The sequence below is a fragment of the Rhinolophus sinicus genome, linkage group LG06, assembly GCF_036562045.2.
Source record: "Rhinolophus sinicus isolate RSC01 linkage group LG06, ASM3656204v1, whole genome shotgun sequence".
In the NCBI taxonomy this organism is placed as follows: Eukaryota; Metazoa; Chordata; class Mammalia; order Chiroptera; family Rhinolophidae; genus Rhinolophus; species Rhinolophus sinicus.
Genome location: NC_133756.1, coordinates 36,392,405 through 36,415,787, shown reverse-complemented (window position 1 = coordinate 36,415,787; position 23,383 = coordinate 36,392,405). Strand labels below are relative to the sequence as shown.

At 36.3% G+C, this 23,383-nt stretch overlaps 1 protein-coding gene across 1 annotated transcript; it reads right to left on the bottom strand.

The window, feature by feature from the left end:
- Positions 1 to 571: 571 nt before the first annotated feature.
- Positions 572 to 23,383, bottom strand: CTH (cystathionine gamma-lyase). Its single transcript, XM_019755086.2, has 12 exons — positions 23,062 to 23,383; positions 20,205 to 20,286; positions 16,738 to 16,833; positions 14,917 to 15,026; positions 12,695 to 12,826; positions 9,213 to 9,270; positions 8,682 to 8,759; positions 7,471 to 7,623; positions 6,100 to 6,221; positions 4,885 to 4,937; positions 1,398 to 1,536; positions 572 to 1,134 (listed from the first exon to the last, which is right to left on the bottom strand). Exons 1-12 carry the CDS (start codon positions 23,227 to 23,229, stop codon positions 1,114 to 1,116), a joined length of 1,212 nt encoding a protein of 403 aa, XP_019610645.1. The 5' UTR covers positions 23,230 to 23,383; the 3' UTR covers positions 572 to 1,113.

Below are 23,383 nucleotides of genomic sequence, written 5' to 3'. Positions count from 1 at the left end.
TGGTGGGAAATCAGGTGTTCCACAAACAACAGTTGGATATGACCTGCCTATAGACAGAATTTCCAGACTCAATACAGATAATTCAGAATTGTGGACAATACATAGAATGTATCCTTAAGTAATATCCTCCTACCCAGTACTGTTATGAATCAAGTTCAATGAAACACGTATTTTAACTAAAACAAATGGTGATAGCAAACAAATGACTGAAAGCCTTTACTATAAAAACAATTTAAAAACTCTAAATACTTGATTTATGACTTATTGACAATAACTTGCTCTGCACTTAAACTATAAAAGATTCTGTGTTAAGCTTTTCTCCCTTTAGTCTCACAAATTTACTGTTTCAGATAAAAATATAAAAAGTATTATTCCTGTCTCTAAAAGCGGCTTTTGACCTGCGATGAATGGAATTTATAACTAATCTGCAAACACGAAGGTTTGGATATGATAGTTATACAACTGAATTTATAAAAATTAACATAAGTGGCTGAGACATCTGAGAGTTGGGAACTAAAAGGGCCCAGGAATACAAGTTAATTCCACATAATATAGGAGTATCACAATGGAATGCATTTGATAATTAGATTTATTATTTTTTTAAAAATAGTAAATACAACCTTAAATCAATAGAATTTCACAATATTTGACTTTTGGCATGTGGTAATTAAGTGTAAACCATTGCTTTGAGCGCTGTTTTCAATATACAAAAATCATACTTGCTTTAAAAATTTAATAATTTAAATTCTTCAGAAAATATCAAAAATGAATTACCATTATATTGTAAACATGATCAATATAAATCTTACATGATGAAAAAAAGAACACAATTCCAAAAAGCAACACAAGTCTCACCTCCTTCAGAGGCCAATGTCTACCAAAATTAACATAGAAGATATTAACAGAATTCACCTGTCAATGACAATGGGCAAGAGAAAACTGTTTTCCACAGGGAGGATTCCTGGAAGGTTACAGTTGTGAAAGGTACTGACGAGGTGCCTTAAAAATTTTCACTTGAAAATTCTGCAAAGGTTAATTAATAGTCCATTCAGTTATTCAAAAGATTTGTTCTCTCACGAAGCAACTTCTAACAGCATTGCTGAAATGTTAGGTTCAATTTGCATTTGGACGGTGCTGTAATAACAGTGCACAAGAAAAATAGGTTATTAAACCTACAGGCAAAGACGTCACCTCCCCCAAGGACTCTTCTGAATACTACCATCTCTTAAATGTGCACTGAGTTCCCTGTACATTCATACACCTTGTCTATTGTAGGAAGAGAAGAGAAAACTTTTAAGAGTTCACAGCGAGGCCACTCTTTATAAACAGAGCCCCAAGACTAAGCGCACACACACACGTGCACACCCACCCATAGAAACTATGATAATAAAACTTACTGCTGCCTTCAAAGCTTGATCAATATCTTCCATTAGGTCTTCTTTATCCTCTAAGCCCACAGAGAGTCGAATCAGTGTGTCACTAATCCCAAGGGCGTCTCTCTGGCTCTTAGGCACTGATGCATGGGTCATGATTGCCCTGGAAAAAAGTGTGAGCAAATTTTGGATCATTATATTCTATGAATGGAGGCATAAGTCTGTCTCATAAATTGTAATTATCTTCAGATTTTTTTCTACTCTAAATATCAGATTCCTCATACACCTATAACTTTTCACAGGAAAAAAAATCAGTTGTGAAAACTAATCTTTTTAGTCATTATTTTAAGTGAAAACCAAGGTCTTTTATTATTTTTATGCCATCAGTAAGGTATACTCAATCCAGACACTGAAGGTGCTGATCAAGCAGGAGGGAAAGACATAGCCTCCAGTGTGCAGATTTTAACACCTTGCCCGAATGAGGCCTTGGCCAGAACTCACATACCCTGTGACCAACCAGCTAGACTTACAAGAGGCTTCTTGGACCAAGAACTAGCCAGAATTCGTTCCCTCTGGACCAACAAGTCAATCCAGAGCTGGACCTTCTGAGGCAGATCCACGAAAGAACCAACCCAGGATCACTAGTTCAGCCACTGTGCATTAGTAATTTCAGCACACGACCCATGTGTAAAAGTAAAGCACCTACTATGTGTCAGGCACTATAGTAAGAAACCAAAAAGAAAGATATTTTCTTTACTGTAGATAACAAATAGAAGCTAAAGATTAAGACAATTCACAGAAACAGAATAGTCAATAGCAAATGCCAAACCGGTATGGACAGTTAGGACTGCCAGACTTCAGAGGAGGAATAACTCCTGTAGGCTGAGGCCTCATGGAGGAGAGGCTTCTAGTCTCACTGAGCCCTAACACATACCTTACCACCGACACTCATCCTTTCCCTGCAAACTACCAGCAAAATCACTGCCCAAGCTGCTTTCTCCCGGCTTCCTTCAGAGCCATGGAAAGAAAAATGTCAGTCATGGTCAGAGTAAATGGGTATCTTCTTGTATCACTCTAATGAAGTTTTACACACAAACATTCCTCCTTAAAAATGTTCCACCTCTTCAGGCTCTTAACTCCTTAGAAGAGAGTATATACAGAGAAATAAGGCCTCTGAGCCCAGTAGACTTGGGTATGAATCTCAGCCCCTCCACATACTGGTTGTGTGGACTTGTAAAACTTACCTGGCCTCACAGTCGATTTCCTTACCTGACATAACAGCGATTATTTATTGTATGCTTACCATGAGGCAGGTACTCTACTAGGTCATTTGTATGTATCAATTCATTTTTTAATGAATACAAATTGGATAGAATACCTATCTCAAAAGTTTGTCACAGGGGTGGCTGGATGGCTCAGTTGGTCAGAGCACAAGGTCTGAACAACAAGGTTGCCAGTTCAATTCCCGCATGGGATGGTGGGCTGCGCCCTCTGCAACTAAAGGTTGAAAACGGCAACTGGACTTAGAGCTGAACCGAGCCCTCCACAACTAGATTGAAGAACAATGACTTGGAGCTGATGGGCACTGGAGAAACACTGTTCCCCAATATTCCTCAATAAAATTAAAAAAAAAAAAAAAAAACACAAAAAACAGTTCATTTTATAGACTAGCACTTTAGTAATAATTATTTTTTAAAAAAAAAGTTTGTCACGGTCGTTAATGGAAGGAACATACAATCACCTGGAGTGCAGTAGGTGCCTAATAAAAAACAATAATTCATAATAGTAGATAGAATTTATTGGGCACTTAATGTAAATTAAGGCATTAGCTTAGGAATGTTTTCCCCATGTTCTCACAATAACCCTAAGAGCTGGGCACAGTGTTATCCACATTTTACAACTGAGGACACTGAAGTTGAGAGAGGATAAGTAACTTTTCGAAGGTCACAGAATTAATACACATTTTCAGGCTGGGAGACCAATGCGGACCAGTGCAGTTGGCTCTGCTTCCTCCTTTCCTTATTCCAATGCTGCACTAGTTACAGCCGAGTTGGGAGAATGACAGAAAGGAGGGTGATGGAACAGACAAGCCCTGACCTCAATTCACGGGTCTACTGGCATCAGGGTTATGCCCTAGCTGGAGCGTCTGAGAGCTAAGCAACTTTAAACCAAATCCCTAAACAAATCAGCAGAGGTCTGTTTTTAAGAGAGTCTTAAAGTAATACACATTTCATTACTATGAAAAATAAACCAATTTCATATGCTGAGTGTGCCCTCTTGTGCATTCAGACTCACTAGCAGGCATTTCCTTGAAAGACTAATGAAAACCTTTATGCGTTATCTTAATTATTTGAATCACTATTTGGACATCATACGTAGATTGTTTAACTTTGTCATATTGCCTGACTCTCCCCAGAAATTGTAAACTACTATAAGAGGGCAGCAAATGTGCCTAAATTTTGGTAATCCCTGATACCCCTCAAAACAATGCTTCTAGAACATAGTTATTCCAGAAATGTTTATGAAAAATAAAAGACAGAACCATACCATGTACATTTATTTAGTACAGTTGAAAATTATTAGGTAATGATGTTGATTGATCCTGGCAATAACTACAATATACAGTCATAGTAACATACAATAAAGTCAGGATATAGTTCAGGAATGCTTGTTGGGACAGGTAATCAAAACATGATAATCATTATTTTAATTATTAAGCTTATGGATGAAAAATGTTGAAGCTCAAGGTTAAGTAAGGGGTGGAACAGGTATCATCAGATCCAGATCGAGACTGCTTTGACCTCCCCTCATCCCAAAGCTTCAAAAGTGAAGCTGTTAACATATTCCAGTGTGATATTTGAGTAATCAGCACAACTTTCTGTGTCTTCGTTTCCTTGTATGTAAAATAATTATTTGGACTGCCTAATCTTAGGCTGCTTCATAATCTAATATCCTCTGGTGCTTTGATAAAATTGGTAGTGAAGGTCCAGGAAAAACAAGTTAGATTTTGGATTTACCTTGCAAACAAAATGGAACCATTCAGGGTTGAACAGAAAGTAAACATATTTCATGGTATCTAGTTGGGCCGACCTCTGACCATCAAGGCAGGGAGGTGTTTTGTCACAGACATTTCCTATCTATCTCAGGAAGCCTTGAAATCAGCCCTTTCAGTACAAAGTCCCACTGCTGTTTCAGGACAGAGTGGGATAGAACAAGCTGTGCTGGGCCAAAGGCCAGAGAGCCTACCAGACAATTAATTACTGCTGGAATCTCCTTCAGGCAGAACAAGGGTTGAAGCGAAATTTAGGAGGACACTGGTAAGTGGCCCCCATTAGACTTTATCAGGATTTCCATTCTATTGAGTCAAAGTCCACTCTCATTAGATAGTGCCATGCTGTTCTTATCATTAAATATCTTGAGTTATTCCTGATTTTATCATATCCCTTTTCCAAATGTTCATTAAACCTGACACCGAAGTTAAAATACTAAGAAAAAATATACATATACTCACGGAAGCTCAGCAAGACTCTCGTATCCTCCCAAGCTCTCAGCCAGAGTAAATAACTATGGTAAAGAAAAGAGTAGTTTAGATGTCCCACAAAAACAAAAATACAAAAATCTAAAAATAAAGGTTTTTAAACAATGGCCCTGGGACAGAGGGTAAGAAATGGTGGTGATTATGAAGAAACTGTAAATTGGGCCACAAAGTCAGAGATAAAATGAGAATAAAATCCATAATAAAGATTTCATTAATTAGACATATTATGTATAAACTTTTAAAACATTAAAAGTTGATAAAGGCAAATTCTGTGTACCTCCTACATCTTAACTTAGCCCTATACTTAAGTAATACTTAACATGAGCTCTAAAGCCTCAGAATTATTACATCTGAGATCTAGCTCTGTGGTTACCCTTTAAATAAAAATCTCTAAATGTCTACACACTAGTGTGTTAAGATGTATCAGTTATTAGATTAATACAACCATTTAACTCCCTCCTGGGATAGAAGGGGAAAAAAAAGAACTCGGTTTTTGTATGTAGTGTTACAGTATCAACAAATTTTACCAATGTTTTTTTAAATTACTCTCAGAAGTCTATTAAATATACACTAATCTTGTTCTGATTTTAGAGGTGGACACATTTTAGATATCAGTAGGGCTTTGACTAATCTGGCAGCATCCTATGCTTTAGACCTATAGTATTTAAAACTTAAGAGTCAACTACACGAGCTCAGAGTAAGCCCAGCATTGGAGTTACACAGACCTCTCGCGCAGGGCGCCAGAACTTCCTGCCACTGTGAAATTTAGACAAAGGCCTCCCGCAGAAGCAGCCTGGGAGGCACAGGATTTGGAAAGCCACACCTCGGCTGGATTTCAGAGCAGCCTTTGTGTACTGCACTCACTGCACACTACTTTGAGGTTTCACCTCGTATTTCATTTGGAAAAGGGGTTTACTTTTAAATAAATGAGAAAACCAATGCACTAGAACATTCTGTCCCTCTCAAATTGATGGCAGTATCCAGAAAGTATAAGTAACTAAACATATTCAGATATCTGCTACTGCACCAAGGTCATTTTCTAACCCAATGCATTTCATGATCAAAAGGTTTGTGGGTGTGACCTGCAGGTACAAAAACATTAATCTGAGTTGGGTGGAAGTGAGAGACAATGAATTGCTATAAGAAGGACTTACCCTCTACAATTTCACAACTTATTTGAAAGTTTACCTTCAGGCTCTTGAGGAAAGTCTCAGCATGCTGAAGAGTGCCCTTAATATAAAAGGTGACCATCCCCGGGCACCCAGTGCACTGGCGCTTTGCCAACTCATGCTGAGGATGAGAGGGCAGTCCTGTAATCATGAGGTATAATAAAAGTCTTATTTTAGAGTCAAACATGTAATTTCAAAACAAAACAAAAAAATCACTTTTTGTTTAAACTGCAAAGAAACTTAAATAATGAGCGTTACACCATGGTCACACATCTGGCTACTTATTCGGGCCCCTGTCTCTATCTCTCCAGCTTCATTTTGGTCTACCTTTTCTACCCTCTCTATGCTCTAGCCACACCAGCTTTCTTTACACCAGCAGTACCACTCTTTTTTCATCTCAGGACTTTTGCACCTGCTACCCAGGTTAAAACCTGTAGCTGTCTTACTCACCACACTAGTTCCATGAGGAAAAATCCATTTCTTTTGTCGATAATTGGATCCCAGTTCCTAGTACAAACCTTAGTCCATAGTTGGCAACTAATAAATATTTGTTAAATGAATCTGAAATGCCTTGTGCATGTCCTTTTAACAAATGCGACCCATTCTTTAGGGCACAGCCCAAAACGTTTCTCCCTCTCTCCACCCAAAATATACAACTCTTTACCTAGGATACATACAGGGCATTTAATCTCATATGTATTTCTGCCTTGGCTTATTGAAGTTCCTAGGGCAGGGATTAGGCTTAATTCCCCTGTACACCCAAGACCACAGGGCTAGATACCTCAAAAGAGTTTAAAATAACTCTTTACTTAAGACCACCACAATTTAAAAGACTGGTAAAATATCAAAGAGTAACATGTATGTCTGCTAACTCCACATGAGTGTTCCTAGATGTTGTAAGAGGTGAAGGAATTCAAAACAGAAGTAAGAGAGCTTTGGGGGAATTTTGGTGCGTAAGTATCAAGTCTCAAATTGATATGTATCAAGCCCCAACCTAAATCAGATAAAAAAGAGCTAATGTAGAACAGTAGCCTGGCAGGATTATATGCAAATCAACTTGAAAGTACAATGTTGCAATTTTGGAATAGGTATACACAAACCTTGGAGCAAAAGACCATCACAGGAACGTCTAATGCTTAAGACTAATTTCCTAACATGCGAGCATCCACTAGACTATAGGCAACACAAGGCCAGAGACCATGCCCATCTTCTTCACCCCAGGACCCACCACAGAGACTAATGCACCACATAGCAGCATTCAATAATAAATGAACAAACATAAAAAAATATATGAAAGTGCCTAACTTACAAGTAAATGTTACATAAACAGAATGCTTAGGATAATCCTTAAAATCCCAAGGACATGTACTTAGAAATCAGATGAACGTACCAGGAAAAATAACCTTTTCTACCAGAGGATTTGATTCCAGAAACTGAGCAACTGCCATTCCATTTTCAAAATGCTTCTGCATTCGGATTTGTAGAGTCTTCAGACCCCGATTGAAGAGGTAACAGTCAAAAGGAGACGGAACTGCTCCAATAGCTGTAAAATGAATATATCCTGGGTTAGTGTGAAGGTGGGGAGGAACTCAGAAAACTCTCTGACCCCTCTTTTTCATCAGTGTCTTTGAGGGGATTCATATATCAAATCAGAAGCATGAGAATGAAGCACAAAATATGCTTAGAGAAATGGGCTTTAAAATGAAGAGGGAAAATAAAGATCCTGAAAATTGTATAAACACAATAACTTCTCGAATATGCACACAAACAGTCCTTTGGATAATCTTAATGAAATGACACACTGCCCATAGTTTAACCTTGTTATTTCTTTGAAAGAGTAGTATAACATATAGACAAAAAAAATCAGTCCAGCTCCTATTATTACTGAATGTTCTACCAATATTCTATTTAGCTTTTGTCTAAAGCGGCCTAAGACTTCACAGACCTCCAGGATATGGACCTGACTCCTGCTGTCTATAAATAAAATAAATTTATCAAGCAACAAGTTCTTTCCTCAGTGCCCCCTTTTGTTACTTTAATATTTATTTCCTAGAATATTAAATTAAGAATATTTTTATTCTTAATTATGTTAATATTTGATGTGTCTATAAAACTGCAATGATTAAACAAAGTCTCTTCAAATAACCCCTATCTATACATAAGATAACTAAACAATCTAAACAGGAAATGGTGTTTAAACATCATTAAGTTTATATCTTAAGTCCTGTTTAAAATTAACCATCATTTCAGGTATAAATAGTATAAGAAAGCCGAATGTTTGGTTTTCTTTTTTAAAAAGGAAAAAAATCCATTAAGCCTTAAAACTAAAACTTCACTTGGTCTTTACCAAATTTGATAAAAATTAACATGGATTTGCAAAATAACAAAACTCATTCCAGTTGTCATGTTGTAAAGCCCTGTTATGCTATAACTATATTTTTATAACCCGATTTTCGTACTTCCCTCTAAAAATCATAATTTTTTTACCTCTATTTCTCATTTCTTTCTAATAGAATGCTATCACTTCATAAGATCTAATGGAAACATAACTATTAAATGTACTCTGAGAGCATAAGATAATCCAGATGTTTTAATACTTACAATTTTGCAAGAAACGGAGCCTACTGTGGAGGGTCTCAGAATTAAGAGACACTAAGCCCATTACAACATCACTGTGGCCTAAAACAAAACAAAACCTTTACATTAAAAACAGTGTATGTTTATTCTTTATTTTATAATTTCTAAAATGTTATTTTCACTTGAAAAAATCTCTAGGAAAAGCCCCACAAAATTAATTTAAATAAACTTTATTCAGTTTGACAGTAGCAAAAGCTATACCTAAAATAATAAAATAAAAATCATATAAAAAGTAAATGCTTTTTTTTAAGCTGTAAGCGAGACAAAAGCATAACCTGTTATAGTAAATTTTTATTCACTGCTCATAAATCATGAGCATAGTTTTATCTGCTATAAATGAAATTCTATATTTAATTAAAGTACAATTTTATGACTTTCTATCTGAGTCACAGAGAAAACCTGAATAGAAGAAAAGGGACCAAAATGTCAAACCTAAAGCTCTTTTCATCTATCCATGGAAAAGAACATTCAAAGTATAGACTATGCATGTCTTACCATTCATATATTTTGTTCCTGAATACATACAAATATCAGCTCCCAAAGCCAAAGGCCGCTGAAAAGAACAAATGGTTTTTCTTTTAAATAAGAAATCATTTGAAAATATGCATCATTACTTGCGTATTTGTTATTGTGAATACCATTCCTATTCTAACTTTTCAAAAATAGGTACATCTTAAAATTTTCCAGGATCTCTGACATTATCTTTCCCTTTCCTCCCTCCCATCAAATAAAAGGACAATGTATTGGACCCAGTATTCAATCAAAAGGTACATTTCTTTTTTCTTTTTTTAAGAAATAACAGATAAACTCAGGTCAACAGGTCTCCTCAACCTGTTTTTTCAGAGCAGTTGCTAACTGGCCCCTAAATGTATTACCTACAACAGAGATGTTGGCATTTTATGACTCGGTAAACACATAAAATAGTTGACATAAACATTATGCAACTGTTATGTCATGTAAGACAAACTTAATCTGCTTAGATGTTTAATCATTAAAATCTGACAATATATACTGTGCTTATTCACTTGGTAGGCTATGATCTTGACTCTTAAATACTCTTTTATTTACAGTAGTTTACCCAAGTTTAAGTCACTTATAAAGAAATTTGCTTTTCCTTACCCAATTGTCCTACAAATTAATCCTTTAGTCTTAAAATGTCTTTGATATAATCAACTTATTCACTAAACAATATATTATGGACATCTTTCCATTTATAGTTTCTTTATAGTGTGTGTGTTTAACCTCACTAGTTATTTAGTTTTTGGAAGGTATTAGTGTAGGGGGCTATGGGACTTTTTCATTTAGAGTATTTAAAAAAATAGGATATTTTAAGTAAGGTGTTGTTCGAAGCACTCTCTACATATGTGTTTGCTCATTTCCAAAGTGAGGTAGTCAAACTAGATGATATCTGAGATCTCTTTCAGGACTAACACTCTGTAAACTCTGTGGTCAAAAGAAAAACTAATAACTAACATCTATTGATCGCATTATGTGCCAAGAACCCTGTTAAATATTTCACACAAGCCAGGGAAGCACTGTGTAAAATACTTCACCTAACCTAATAAAACCAGTACCTTTATGATTCTGATTGTACAGGTTAGGAAAAGGGACTTAGAAAAATAAAATAGATGTCTCAGATAAAAATTTTAAAAAAGCCGATAGAGCCAGGACTCAGACCCAGACTACCTGAATCCACAAGCTCTCCTCTGAAATTTTACACTGGCTTGTCTGTCCACCTTGCCTTTTGTGAAACTTACACAAGATCCAGAAAACAAAAAGGCAGGCAAGAAAGAATATATCCAGGTTTCGTGAGGATAAAACAATGAGAGGACCTTCTCAGAAGATTTGCTTTGTGGAACCAATCAATACTTGTGGTTGCCTAGGAAGAATGTGATTCTGAATAATTCAACTGGAATGAATCCAGATTGAAATGAAGCAAGTCCTGCCCCTGGCATGAGCGATGTGATGTTGGCTTCAGAAAGGTAGAAAAACTGGACCTATTTTAATGACGGTAATAGGAGAAAGAGGGCCCGGCCTGGTGAGTAATCTGGGCAGGTCCAGGCTAAAACAATGCACACCATCTCTTTGGGAATGTAGAGGACTCACTGTGACTCAGCCAGATGAATCTATGCTGTATTAACTGGCCTGTATTAACTGACATATGGGGTAAAGAATCCCTGGGGTAAAGAATCTAAGAGTGAAAATACCTGAGACAAATAGGCAATGTCAGGAGATTTTCATTTAGAAACAGACTGCTTTACCAGGTTTTCTGTTACAAGAAGATACAAAAAAGCAGCCAAAGATAACAGTCAGCCCTCCATATCCATGGTTTCGCATCCACAGAGTCAACCAACCACAGATGGAAAAGATTTGAAAACAAAAAGTTATGTTGTTGTTGATGGGTACTATGTAATTAGGCCTAAGATGGTTGCATCAGTACTGAACATGTACAGACTTTTTTATCTTGTCATTATTCCCTAAACAATACAGTATAACAACTATTTAGAAGCATTTACATTGTATTAGGTATTATAAATGATCTAGAGATGATTAAAGTATAGAGGAGGATGTGTGTAGGTTGTCTGCAAATACTATGCCATTTTATGTAAGGGATTTGAGCATCTGCAGATTTTGGTATTACCAGGTGTCTTGGAACCAAACCCCTTGGATACCAAGGGACAACTGTATATTATAAGTGAAAGGTGAATGGCCCACGAAGCTATCTGAAGGCAATTTAGCCATGAAGTGTGTTTCAGGAAAGGAAAATAAAACATAATAGTGCCTTCGAATTAAACAAAGGAAGGTGAAGAACATAACTATGAAAATTGCCTCAGGAGTCAGCCAGTCACATGAAGGCAGACATCTGGCCCAACTTCAGGGATCCAGAACAGAAGCATGGAAATATAAATAATTGAGCTTGTAAACATCTGCCTAATTGAAGAGCTGAAGTAAACAAGCTGGGGTTTTAGGAGCTCTACACAATAAAGGGGAATTACAAGAATGGTACTAAGAATAACCACAAGGTATAGGCAGGAAGGAAAGAGCAGGGAGAAGGGAACTTCTAATAAGGAAAGGAAACTGTTAGGTTACTCAGTGGAAGGAGAGGGAGAACAGGCAGGAACAAGTCAGACAACTAGTGAATTACAGAGATGCCAAGATGATCTGCCAAAAGGAACAAAACAGAACAGAAAGCAAAAAGAATCTGCAAAAAAGTAGGAGAAAAAAATGAAAGGAATAAAGGACAAATGGGAAGGGGGAATGTTTGGGTGAGGGGAAAGGTGTATGTAGATGGTAAGAAAAAAGACAGTCTAAAAGGAGACTATAAATACTTACAACTACAATGTGAAACATGAAATAGAAATTCATAATAAAAATAAGGTAAAGATATAGAGGACTAGGCATAATCTTTGGGTGCTGAGGGAAGAGAAACTAGAAAGAAGATAAATGAATAAACAATATGTGTGACATACATTGGGATGTCATTGAGTACGGCTTTTCCTTTTATTTGGAAGTTTCGTCAAGTTAAAAATATCTATCTATCTGTCTATCTATCTATCTATCTATCTATCTATCTATCTATCTATCTATCTATCTATCTATATAGTGTGACTAGAAATAATATTACTAACTTGTAACCAGCACATACACATTCTAGTCCCTACTATGTGCATGGCACTGACAGATACAATCACAAAATAAGACCACATCTTCGGAGAGTTTACACATCCTAAGAAAACCTAAAAGCTTGAATTAAGACAATGTTTAAAACATACAAAGTCCCATACAAGATATTACCCTAAAGAAAGGAAGGATGTTTACATTAAAATCACTTTCAAACTCATAAAATCTAATCATAATTATTGACTAGACAAAGAATTATAGTTGGATCCTTTCTACTATTAGTTAATGTCTTTTCAACCTAATTACAGGTGTCTATGTAGTCTACAAATCATACCCCCCAAAATTATTTCATTTACCTGGAAATATGCCGACATAAAAGTGTTATCCACGACCAGAATAATGTCTCCACGTTTATGGACAGTCTGTGCACAGGCTGCAATATCAACTATCTTCAAGTTAGGGTTTGTGGGCGTTTCAATCCAAACAAGCTAAAACAATTCAGGAAGTAACAACAGTTTATAAAAAAACTCCGCATAAATATACATCCCATATATTGCAACCATTTGGGAGACTACCCTGGAGTAGCATTGATGATGAAGCTAAAAGGTTCGAATCTGAATCCTAGCCCCCATAAATTTCTGCGAGGTCATAGCTAAGTATTAGGTTGGTGTAAATGTAATCGCAGCTTTAAAGGTTAAAAGTAATTACAAAAACCGCAATTACTTTTGCACCAACTTAGTAACTTACCATCTACATTCCTCAAATTCTTTGTCTGTACAATGGCACTGGTAATATTTACCTGAGAGACTTAGTTGTTGTAAGGATCAAATCAGATAATATACATATAAGCAGAAAAATATGGAAGTTAACTACTGTAGTTATTTTCCATAAAAAAGAGAACGTTTTCCAAAGATGTATTTCAGTGTCTGGACATTTTGTTCTCAAAGATTATATAGATTGTCTAAGGGTACATCCTAGAATTTTCATTAAAGAGAACTATCTATATAATGCCAGAAATATCCTTAATATTAACTCAAATAATGCCAGACACACTAGAAACTATAAAATAAGTACCCAGGACTTGAAGAAGAGCATAGGTATTAGAGTGAAGAAGTGACACACACACAACAGAAAAGCTGCTACAGCTCACTTAAGACACAGTATCATATTTATCTGTATATTCCCAAACCTAGCACAATTCAGGTATATAGTGGATGTATGATAGTTATTGAAAAGACCAAAAAAGAGAATTCTATTTGTTAAACAAGGTGCCACTGTGTTAATGACATTACCTACTGCTTTCTTTTTAAAAGGGTTAATAGTGCCTTTTTTTTTATGAGTTACATAAATGGGCAAGAAATATGGTTTAATACCCCTCCTACTCTAGAATTTTACTGTAGAAAAGATAATGTAGTTAAAATAATGCATTTTGCAAGAATTGAATTATTTAAAGACTCTATAAAAATTATTCCTGAGTAAGAATTTACTATTCTCACTCATTTTAAAAATAATTAAAATAAAAATAAAAACAAAGTAGATTTCATATGCAAAAATATCTTCAATGATGAGGCAGATATTGGGGGGGAGGTAATGTATTAATTCCAGTTGGTAAAGAGCGACTACATAAAGTTCAGTTGACAAAAATTAATATACTCACAATTTGCTTTCCTCCCTTAGAAAGACTCAGACCATTTTAATTAGTATCTTTTCTCCCAAGCAAGATAAAAAGCAAGTTTCTTTGCAAATAGACTTTAGTCACTCAAAGCTGAGTGAGAAAAGATTTTCACTTTTTAGCGATCACTGTAACATAATCCTGAGTACAATTGAAACTTTTAAATCATTAGCAAAAATTGAAAAGGGTTGACTTATAAAAGACACTGGTCCTTTTTTCACCCATACAGAATTTAAATGAGGTCCGAAGAAAGAATATCACATATGCCACTCACTCAGGCACAATACACCTTCTGATGGCATACAAACTTCCCAGGATAGAGGCTCAAGATTCCTTGTGGCCCATTCTCTACTTCTATTATTTTGCTAAAGTATTCCTAGAACCCTTAAAAAGCCACTATACTTAGGGTCTAGGGACTTGGCAAAGCTTCCTTTTCTGTAACCCAATTTCACTGATGACTTCTGTTACCAATACTAGCTTGGTAATACAGTTAAGAATTGTGTGCTTTTGCTAAAACTTTTTAAACAGTTATCATGTACTGGGTACTGTACTAAGTATTTCATGTGCCTTATTTCATTTAATTCACAAAACCACCTTTCTATAAAACAGGTACAATTATCCCCATTTTGCAAATGAAGAAATTAAGACTTTGGTTAAATAATTTGCCCATAATCATATACCAACTATGACACAGAATTAGTATTTGAATCTCACTCCAGAAGTCATGTACCTAATCATTATACTATAATACCTCAGGGACACCAGACCTATCTTACTCTGGTTCCTGGTTTCCAATGACTTCTAATAAAATATGTTATTCCGATTTAAATTATGTCCCCTAGTAAACAGAAATGATGAAAACAAAACATGACAGGGAAAAAAAGACGAAACTAAAAACTGAGTTACCTTGGTTTCTGGTGTAATGGCCGCATCTAGCAACTTAGTTTTGGAACAATCAACAAAAGAAATCTTTAATCCAAATTCAGCTGCCACCTGCCTGAAGTACCTGTTTGTACCTGAGGCATAAGAGAATCAGATAAAATGGAAGAACATTGTATTAAATGTTCATTCCTTATAGGTATAAACAATTATATAAGGAAATGTCAATCACCAATAAAAATACAACTAAGAGCAATTCTACTTTGGTTAAATAATTTGGCTATCGTGTAAAGAATATAAGGCTTGGATTTTAAACTAAAAGTTAAAGAGTCAAATAAAACACATGAAGCAGAAAATACTTCTCAAAACACACAATCTCTACTCTTCAGTGGCATGCTCCCCGAAACATCAATATCTCTTTTTAACAATTTCTTTCTAGTACTGAAATTTAAAATAAATGAACCAATGTCAATGAAATGTTCAAAATAAAATTTCAATTTGATTATACTTTGGTAATAGAAAAGAACTGGTTATTATTCTTTGTTCTTTCTCAGTCTTTTTGTTCTATTGTTCTGAAGGCTTTAACAGATAAATGAGATAATGTAAATCAAACTACTTGAGTTTTATAGTGAGAAAAGATAAATAATTCAACTTAGGTTAATTTCTTCTATAACACTGTTCTGTATTTGATTTTTATATATGCAAATTTAAAGGGAAAACTGCTACTGCTGTAATTGATAGTCAACTAAAAATAAAAAGACAAATACCCTAAGATCAAAAATATACCAGACTTTTGATGTTATGTAGACTGACCCTAGTTAATATAGGTTGAAAAATGATATAAGTAAATGTTAAAAATTAACAGCAATTTTTAAGATTTTATGCTATATTTGCCGTGAGATTTTTATAATGCATTATATAAGTAACTAAAGGTTTGAGATTTCATCATTTCAATTCAGCAGTCATAGGGACCTAAGATAAAATATATAGCACCTTGCAAATTTCTGAGGATAAAATGATTACTAAGGGTGAGTGCCTTCCTTCAAATAACGTACAGATTTAACTTTTTGTTTAGGTAAGAGATAGATAAAAATGATCATAATATTCTAGAAGTCACATTTTAATTATTTGGAATACATATGTATATTTACAAAAATTTTTGCTGTTGTTTTGAATACAAAAATCAGTCTTGCTTAAAGGTAAGGGCAACCTGTTTTCTTTACCTTCCCACTTGCCACTTTAAATAACTAGCATCTAAACTCTTTAGAATGGTAGTTCTTAAATTTGGATCCATGGACAGGCCTCAGGTGGTAAGATCCCCTGACCCTGAAATTAAAATAATAGACACTAAGTGTCATCTTAAGTATACTTAAGGTGGGGGAAGGGGTCTATAGCTTTCAACAGATTTTCTAAAGGTTCCCTAAAACCAAAAGGTGGGTGTGGGGGACAGGGGGAGAGTAAAGGGGTGAGTAGAGTTAAGTTCTTTGAAAGTGACTTGAGTTATAACTAATCTTAATTGCAAGTAAAAATTTTAAATTACACTAGAACACTCTCCCTATAAACACTGTCTTTTCTAGAGCAGAATATGTCTAAAAGTTGATCAAGTCCTACGTTGTCATCCCAGCAGCTTAAATAAAATTCTTACTAAACAGTCTCTTTTATAAGCAGTTCCACAGCATGGACCTAAGAATTTACGCTCCTCCTTTACCAAGTCTGAGCCAGCACAGAGGTGTCCATTACACCATTAAAAAATAATAACTAATCAGTAATATTGATAACATAATTCAGGACCTATTTTATGACCTTTAAATATCAGGTGACACAACACGAATGTGAGAGGGCACCTACCTCCATATACATCATCCATACAAATAATTTGGTCTCCTGCTTTTAAGAGATGGGTAATAGTCATAGTGGCAGCTAAACCTGAAGCAAAGGCCAAACCTAAAATAAAAACAAAACCAGAGTTAGCCCAGTAGGTTAAAAACACGTACAGTGTTTTGCTTGTATTACTTTATGTCCCTCTCTCTGCAGACAGGGGAGTCATCACTGCTAAGTCATCAGAAGTCCCTCGATTACATCATTACAGAATCCCCCTTTCCATTTCAAAGACAAAATATCTTTAAAATAAAAAATATATATAATTCTGCTTCGGTTATAACCTTTCTCTAAATCACTTCAAAGAAATAATTATTTATACAAATCTGAGATAAAAGGCCAGTTGCCAATTCAATTACCGTTGAAAAACAGCAAACTCGAAAGAAATTTCAAACTTGAGGAACAGAACCAGATATGATTCGTGAACTATATGGATACGCAACTGGGCAAAAAATTAACAAAACTCAAAATCAGACCTGCCATGTGTCTGACAAATTTAATACATTTCATTATTATTTTTTTAATGTGGAATCTCTTTTAAACAAATATGATCTTGTGTTGAACAAACATAATAAAAATGAATAAAAAAATAACTGGCATTGCGCACATTAAACACTCTAAAAGAAAATATCCTGACAAAATATCAATAGATCACCTTGATGATAAAAATCACCTATGGCTAGCAGAAGGGATAATCCAGTTAACTTGAAAAATGAAGTTATTGTAAAATCTTCTCAGAAAAGTTTAGATTAGGATTACAATTCTCTACAAAGCAGATCTGTGGACCAACAATGAATTCATACAGAAGGCTAAACTTCAAAAAACAGTTTAAAACAACCATGTTTTCTGGAGCCCACTTGAAAAGTGTCTGACATAAGAACACTCAGCCTTTATACCTCTGCAGGAAACAATGTTGCCTGTACAGTACCAAATTTCAGCAGTTTAGTGTTTAATCTCATCCAAAACAAAACAAAATAACCCCAAATCCCAAATAAACACAATAATTCATATTAACATTTCTAATTCCTACACTCTTGCTGTGAGAAAACTCCTTAGACTCATTTCTATTCACTATTCTGCCCTCTTTAGTAACATTTATATAAAAAAACACAAATATGGGGCCGGCCCAGTGGCTCAGGCGGTTAGAGCTCCATGCTGCCAATTCGATTCCCACATGGGCCAATTGGGCTCTCAACCACAAGGTTGCCAGTTCGACTCCCGCAAGGGATGGTGGGCTGCACCCCATGCAACTAGCAACAGCAACTGGACCTGGAACTGAGCTGCGCCCTCCACAACTAAGACTGAAAGGACAGCAACTTGAAGCTGGGCGTCACCCTCCACAACTAAGATTGAAAGGATAACAACTTGACTTGGAAAAAAGTCCTGGAAGTACACACTATTCCCCAATAAAGTCCTATTCCCCTCCCCCAATAAAATCTTAAAAAAACAAACAAAACCCACAAAGATGATTTAACAGCAATCCATTCCCTTAATGAAAAAAACCACAGGATTCAAGAAATTAATTCCTAATCTCTGAGAGCACATTATCGATAGTGCCTGCCTATTGCAAAAATACCTTCCTGTTACTCTTAGGCACAAATTATCAGGTAACTGAACCTTAGGTTGCGTAATAAAACTTAGTTAATGTTTACCTATTTAGACTGACAGCTTCAGATAAAGAGTGCATTTATTTACATAAATATCAAATGGCAAATTCTGCCGTTTTGCCTCTATTCACATTTATTTTTACCTAATAATTATATACATATTGTATAGTCTACCAGCTGTGGGACCTCGGGCAAATAATTTAATGTCTTAGTGAAATAAGAGTTTTGAACCAAGCAATCCTTATTTCATTCCAATTTTACATTCTGTGCCTCTATGATTTTCTCTATACATACGAGGTCTGACAATTAAGTTTGCAAACTTGCCATCATGCGCTTACATTGGCAGCCCTGTACAAACAGCTCAGTAAGATTTCATAACGTTGGTATATCAGTGTTTCACAGCTGTGTTCGTGTTGAAGTGTGGTGGTGTCTTGCTGAGTGGCGTTCATTATTGTTGTTGCGTGTTTTTGTGTGCCATTGCGAGAATGTCTGAGCTTGAGTTAGAGCAATAAACAAACTTTAAATTTCTTGTTAAACTTGGCAAGAGTGGAAGTGAAATCAGGGACGTATTAGTCCAAGTTTATGGGAATAATGCCATGAAGAAAACGGCAGTATACAAACAGATTAAACGATTTTCTGAGGGGAGAGAATGTATCACTTATGAAGAGAGGTCAAGGCAGCCAGCAACGAACACAACTGACAAAAACATTGCAAAAATTCATCAAATTGTGCATCAAAATCATCGGCTGACTGTGAGAAGCATAGCAGACCAAATAAACATCGATAGAGAAACAGTTAGGAAAATCTTAACTGAAAATCTTGGCATGAGAAAGGTGTGTGCAAAAATGGTCCCGAAGGAGCTCATCAATGAACAAAAGCAAAGGAAAGTCAAAGTTTGCCAAGACCTTTTGGAAAGGCAAGACAATGTTTTGGGTCCTGTAATCACTGGTGATGAAACTTGGGTGTACCACTACAACCCTAAAACAAAGCATCAAAGTACACAATGGAAGTAAGCCAATTCTCCATGACCCAAAAAATTCTGTCAGTCCAAATCAAGAGTCAAAACGATGTGCTGACCTTTTTTGATATCAGAGGGATTATTCATTATGAATTTGTACCAACTGGACAGTTAACCAAGTTTACTATTTGGAAGTGCTGAAAAGTCTGCGTGAAAAAGTTAGATCAAAACGACCTGAACTTTTTGTCAACAATTCATGGCTCTTGCATCACAACAATGCACCAGGTCAGACGGCACTGTCTGGGAGGGAGTTTTTAGCCAGTAAACAAATAACTGTATTGGAACATCCTCCCTACTCACCTGATCTGGACCCCAGTAACTTGTTTCTTTACCCAAAGATAAAGGAAATATTGAAAGGAAGACGTTTTGATGACATTCAGGACATCCAGGGTAATATGATGACAGCTCTGATGGCCATTCCAGGAAAGAGTTCCAAAATTGCTTTGAAGGGTGGACTAGTTGCTGGCATTAGTGCATAGCTTCCCAAGGGGAGTACTTTGAAGGTGACCATAGTGATATTCAGCAATGAGGTGTGTAGCACTTTTTCTAGGATGAGTTCGTTAACTTAATTGTCAGACCCCGTATAAGAATAGATTCCAGGGAGGAACTTCCGGAAAAATGGCGGAGTGAGGAACATGATGTGAAACATACTAAGCTTAATCCTGTTAACCATTGTAGAAGGAAAAGCTGAATGGTGTCCAGGAACCAGGAGCTGCTCTGTAATTATGTTGATTAAATATTGTTGATTGAAAAAAAAAAAAAAAAAAGAATAGATTCCAGACTTCACAAACTTTGATATGGAAATCACTTACTGTACTTAGCCCCATCCAGAGCTGCCACTGCTTTTTCCAAGCAATTCCTGGTGGGGTTTCCAGAACGGCTATACTCAAAACCCTGAAGGAAAGAAGTCAGAGTTCATCCCAAGAAATCTAAATTTATTGTCAGAGTCCTGCAATGGAGAATTTTACAACTATGGGTTCCTCCTACCATAATAACTTTTTTGTTATTTACATATGACGTCTTGCCATTAGAAGAATAAGTGTTGTAGCTATAGTGGTGTGGAGGGGCTCTGAAGTCAGCCAAAATGGATTACAATTCTGTTTCTGCCACTTAAGCGTTACAGGTCAACAGTTAAGTTACTTAACATCTCCTGGTCAATCTCAATTTCTGCTTATGGGAATAAAATACAGATATCTAGTTCATAAAACTGTAGCGAGATTAAAATGAGATAGTGTACAATAAATCCTCTCCATGGTGCCTCGCACATACTAACTACCAGATAAATGGTTGTTTTTATTACTAGCATTATCATGCTAGACTTACCTTTACCCATTTATCTGGGGACATCAGGAAAAGGGAATCACCTCAGCCACCAGAGTAAACCTAACTCTAAACTGTATTTCATTTCCTAACGAATAAGTGATGTAAGTTCTGTTTAGCATCCAAGAGGAAGTTATGAACAGGTCCTACAAATGCTCAAGGATCAGATCTTGGATCTATAAAAGTGACTCAAAAAACAGAGAGTAATTCTTGGTAAAGCAGCTCCACATAATACTTTTCTGACATTTGCTTTATGTTCCTTTTATGCATATGGCACCATACTAGCTATATTCATCCAGTCATTTTATTTAATCCTCATCATCTGCTTTGAGGAAAGTGAAGCCAAATATTACAGGGAGTGTCAGAGTCAGAATTCAAACCCAGGTTTTAAACATTGACGAAAAATCCTATCATTTTCTCCCCCTGACTTCTTATAGCACACAACAAAACACAACCACTCTTTACACCTTTGTTTCTGATTCAGGAGCTCCCAGTTGCTAATAATACATATTTTTAAGTTTTGTTGTTTTGTTCATTTCCTTGTTTTTGACAAACTTAGTAGACATTTTATAGGGCTCCAGATAGTCTAGTCCCCTCCTCCCACCATCACCCCCTTGATGTGACCTGCAGCTGTACTCACTAGACAGAAAAAGAGCTTGGATTCACGCGGCTACTGCCACACTAAGGTACTCCGTATTTCCATAAATATTCACTTCAGAGATTTAACTTCGTGGGGGAAAAGAAGTATATTTCAGAGGCAAATTTCCACTCTCTTGCCTATTCAATAGCTTTCCAAATGGAACTGGATAATTAGATGCTTCTCAAATTCTATTTAGTTTTCTGATTTTTTAAAGGTATTAAGAGGAGTTTGTGGATTTTACCATCCCTGCTGCTCTCTGAAAACATCTGTTAACATCATAGCTAAATGGTTAACTTTTGTATTAAGTACTGAAGCTTGGGCTGCCACACATTCACAAAACCCTACATCAGGAAAAAACTGCATGCATGTATACAGATATTGATTCCAAAATACAGTAGTAGCTAGAAGTATCCTAAACCAGTTGTAGAAACGCCCTTAGAACTCTACCTCATAAAACAAAGGTTAAGTCTAAAAGAATTTTCCTCAGCTTAATATAGCATAACACACGCTAAAAAGGTTTTTGAAGTATAAGCAACTTTTAGACATACAAAGTTCATTTAATTTTTTTCTGAACCTCAGCAACTTTTAAATACTCCAAGATCCATTAAGTATGCTACCAAAAGGGAAAAAGCTATATGATTAACAAAAAGGGCTCTCTCATAAGCCTTACATGTCATGTATCTATGACTCTGGGTCAGTTCCTTTTCTGTAAAAAGTGTATAATACCTATCCTGCCCTCTGACCTGGTTGTTGTGAGGATCGAATGAAAAAATAGTGAAGTGAACACCACGAAATACCAAACTACTGAGCAATTACAATGTACCATACAGCTTAACATACATAGCAACAACTTCTGTGGTGGGTGTATTATTAACCCCACTTACACAGGTTATGGAATTTTGCTCAAGGTCACCCAGCTCAGAAGAGGCGGTGTAAGAATTCAAATGTAGGCCCTCTGACTACATAATCTGTGCTACTAATCACTAAACCACACTGCTTAAATGATGCAATGGGTTAGATTATTGCTAGCATTACTGGAATATGGCACAGTGTGTAGCCTAATGCCTAAAAGTGGGGTTCTAGAGCAGGGCTGAATTCAAGCTCCACCGCTTACTAACCCTGTGGCCTTTGGCTACTTACTTATCCCTAATTCTCAGGTTTTTTTCATGAGAAAAATGAGAACCTAATTCATACTAGGGTTGTTGTCAGGATCATCTGAGACAATACATGTACTACACATGATATAATACATGTAAGTATGTATCTAGCACATAGTAGGTACTCAGTAGATACAACTGAATACAGGTATTGGAAATGATCTTGATTCCAGATGAGTTATAAAATCCTAATTTTTCTAAGCTGACTCATTATACCTTTATTATACCTTTAGGCTGTTAAAAGTAATTCAAGAAGTTATGACCCTTAGTTTTTAACTGCAAATTTGCCAAAATCACATGAATTTCAGTGCAAATCTAGATGGCAAATTGGACGAAGTGTTCCTTCTAGTCCTGCTTATCAGAACAAATATGATCACTGAACCATCCAATTCAAAGCTTTACTGCAAGGAGGATTACAGGTGTAGTAAACATTCTTTTGGGCTGCCTTCCTGATGTATAAGCCATCTTATAAATTTCTTGGGAGCCTTTTTAATTTGTAAGCCGTCTCTTTTCCTGCCCAACCCTGGACCGCCCCAGGTAGACCCAGCTCACCGAGTGCCGGCCCGGAGCCCCTTGCTTGAATGTGGTGGACAGTGAGATGGGGGGCACTACAGCCATGGAGGTCCATTGCTCTGGTTCCTGGCCCACGTGGATGGCCTGCGTGGCGAAATGTTGGAACCTGGGCAGGAAACCGTGTGGGGAGACGTCTTTTTTCTGCATGCTGAGCTGCGAAGGAAGAAGAGAGGGAAAGGGCGATAAAGACAAAACTAGGAAACCGGTGCGTGAGGGCTTGAAAGAGACACAGAAGAGTCAAGCGGAAGGAAGCTAAAGAAACGCCGGATGGCCAGCAGCAAGCACACAGAACCCGGACTCC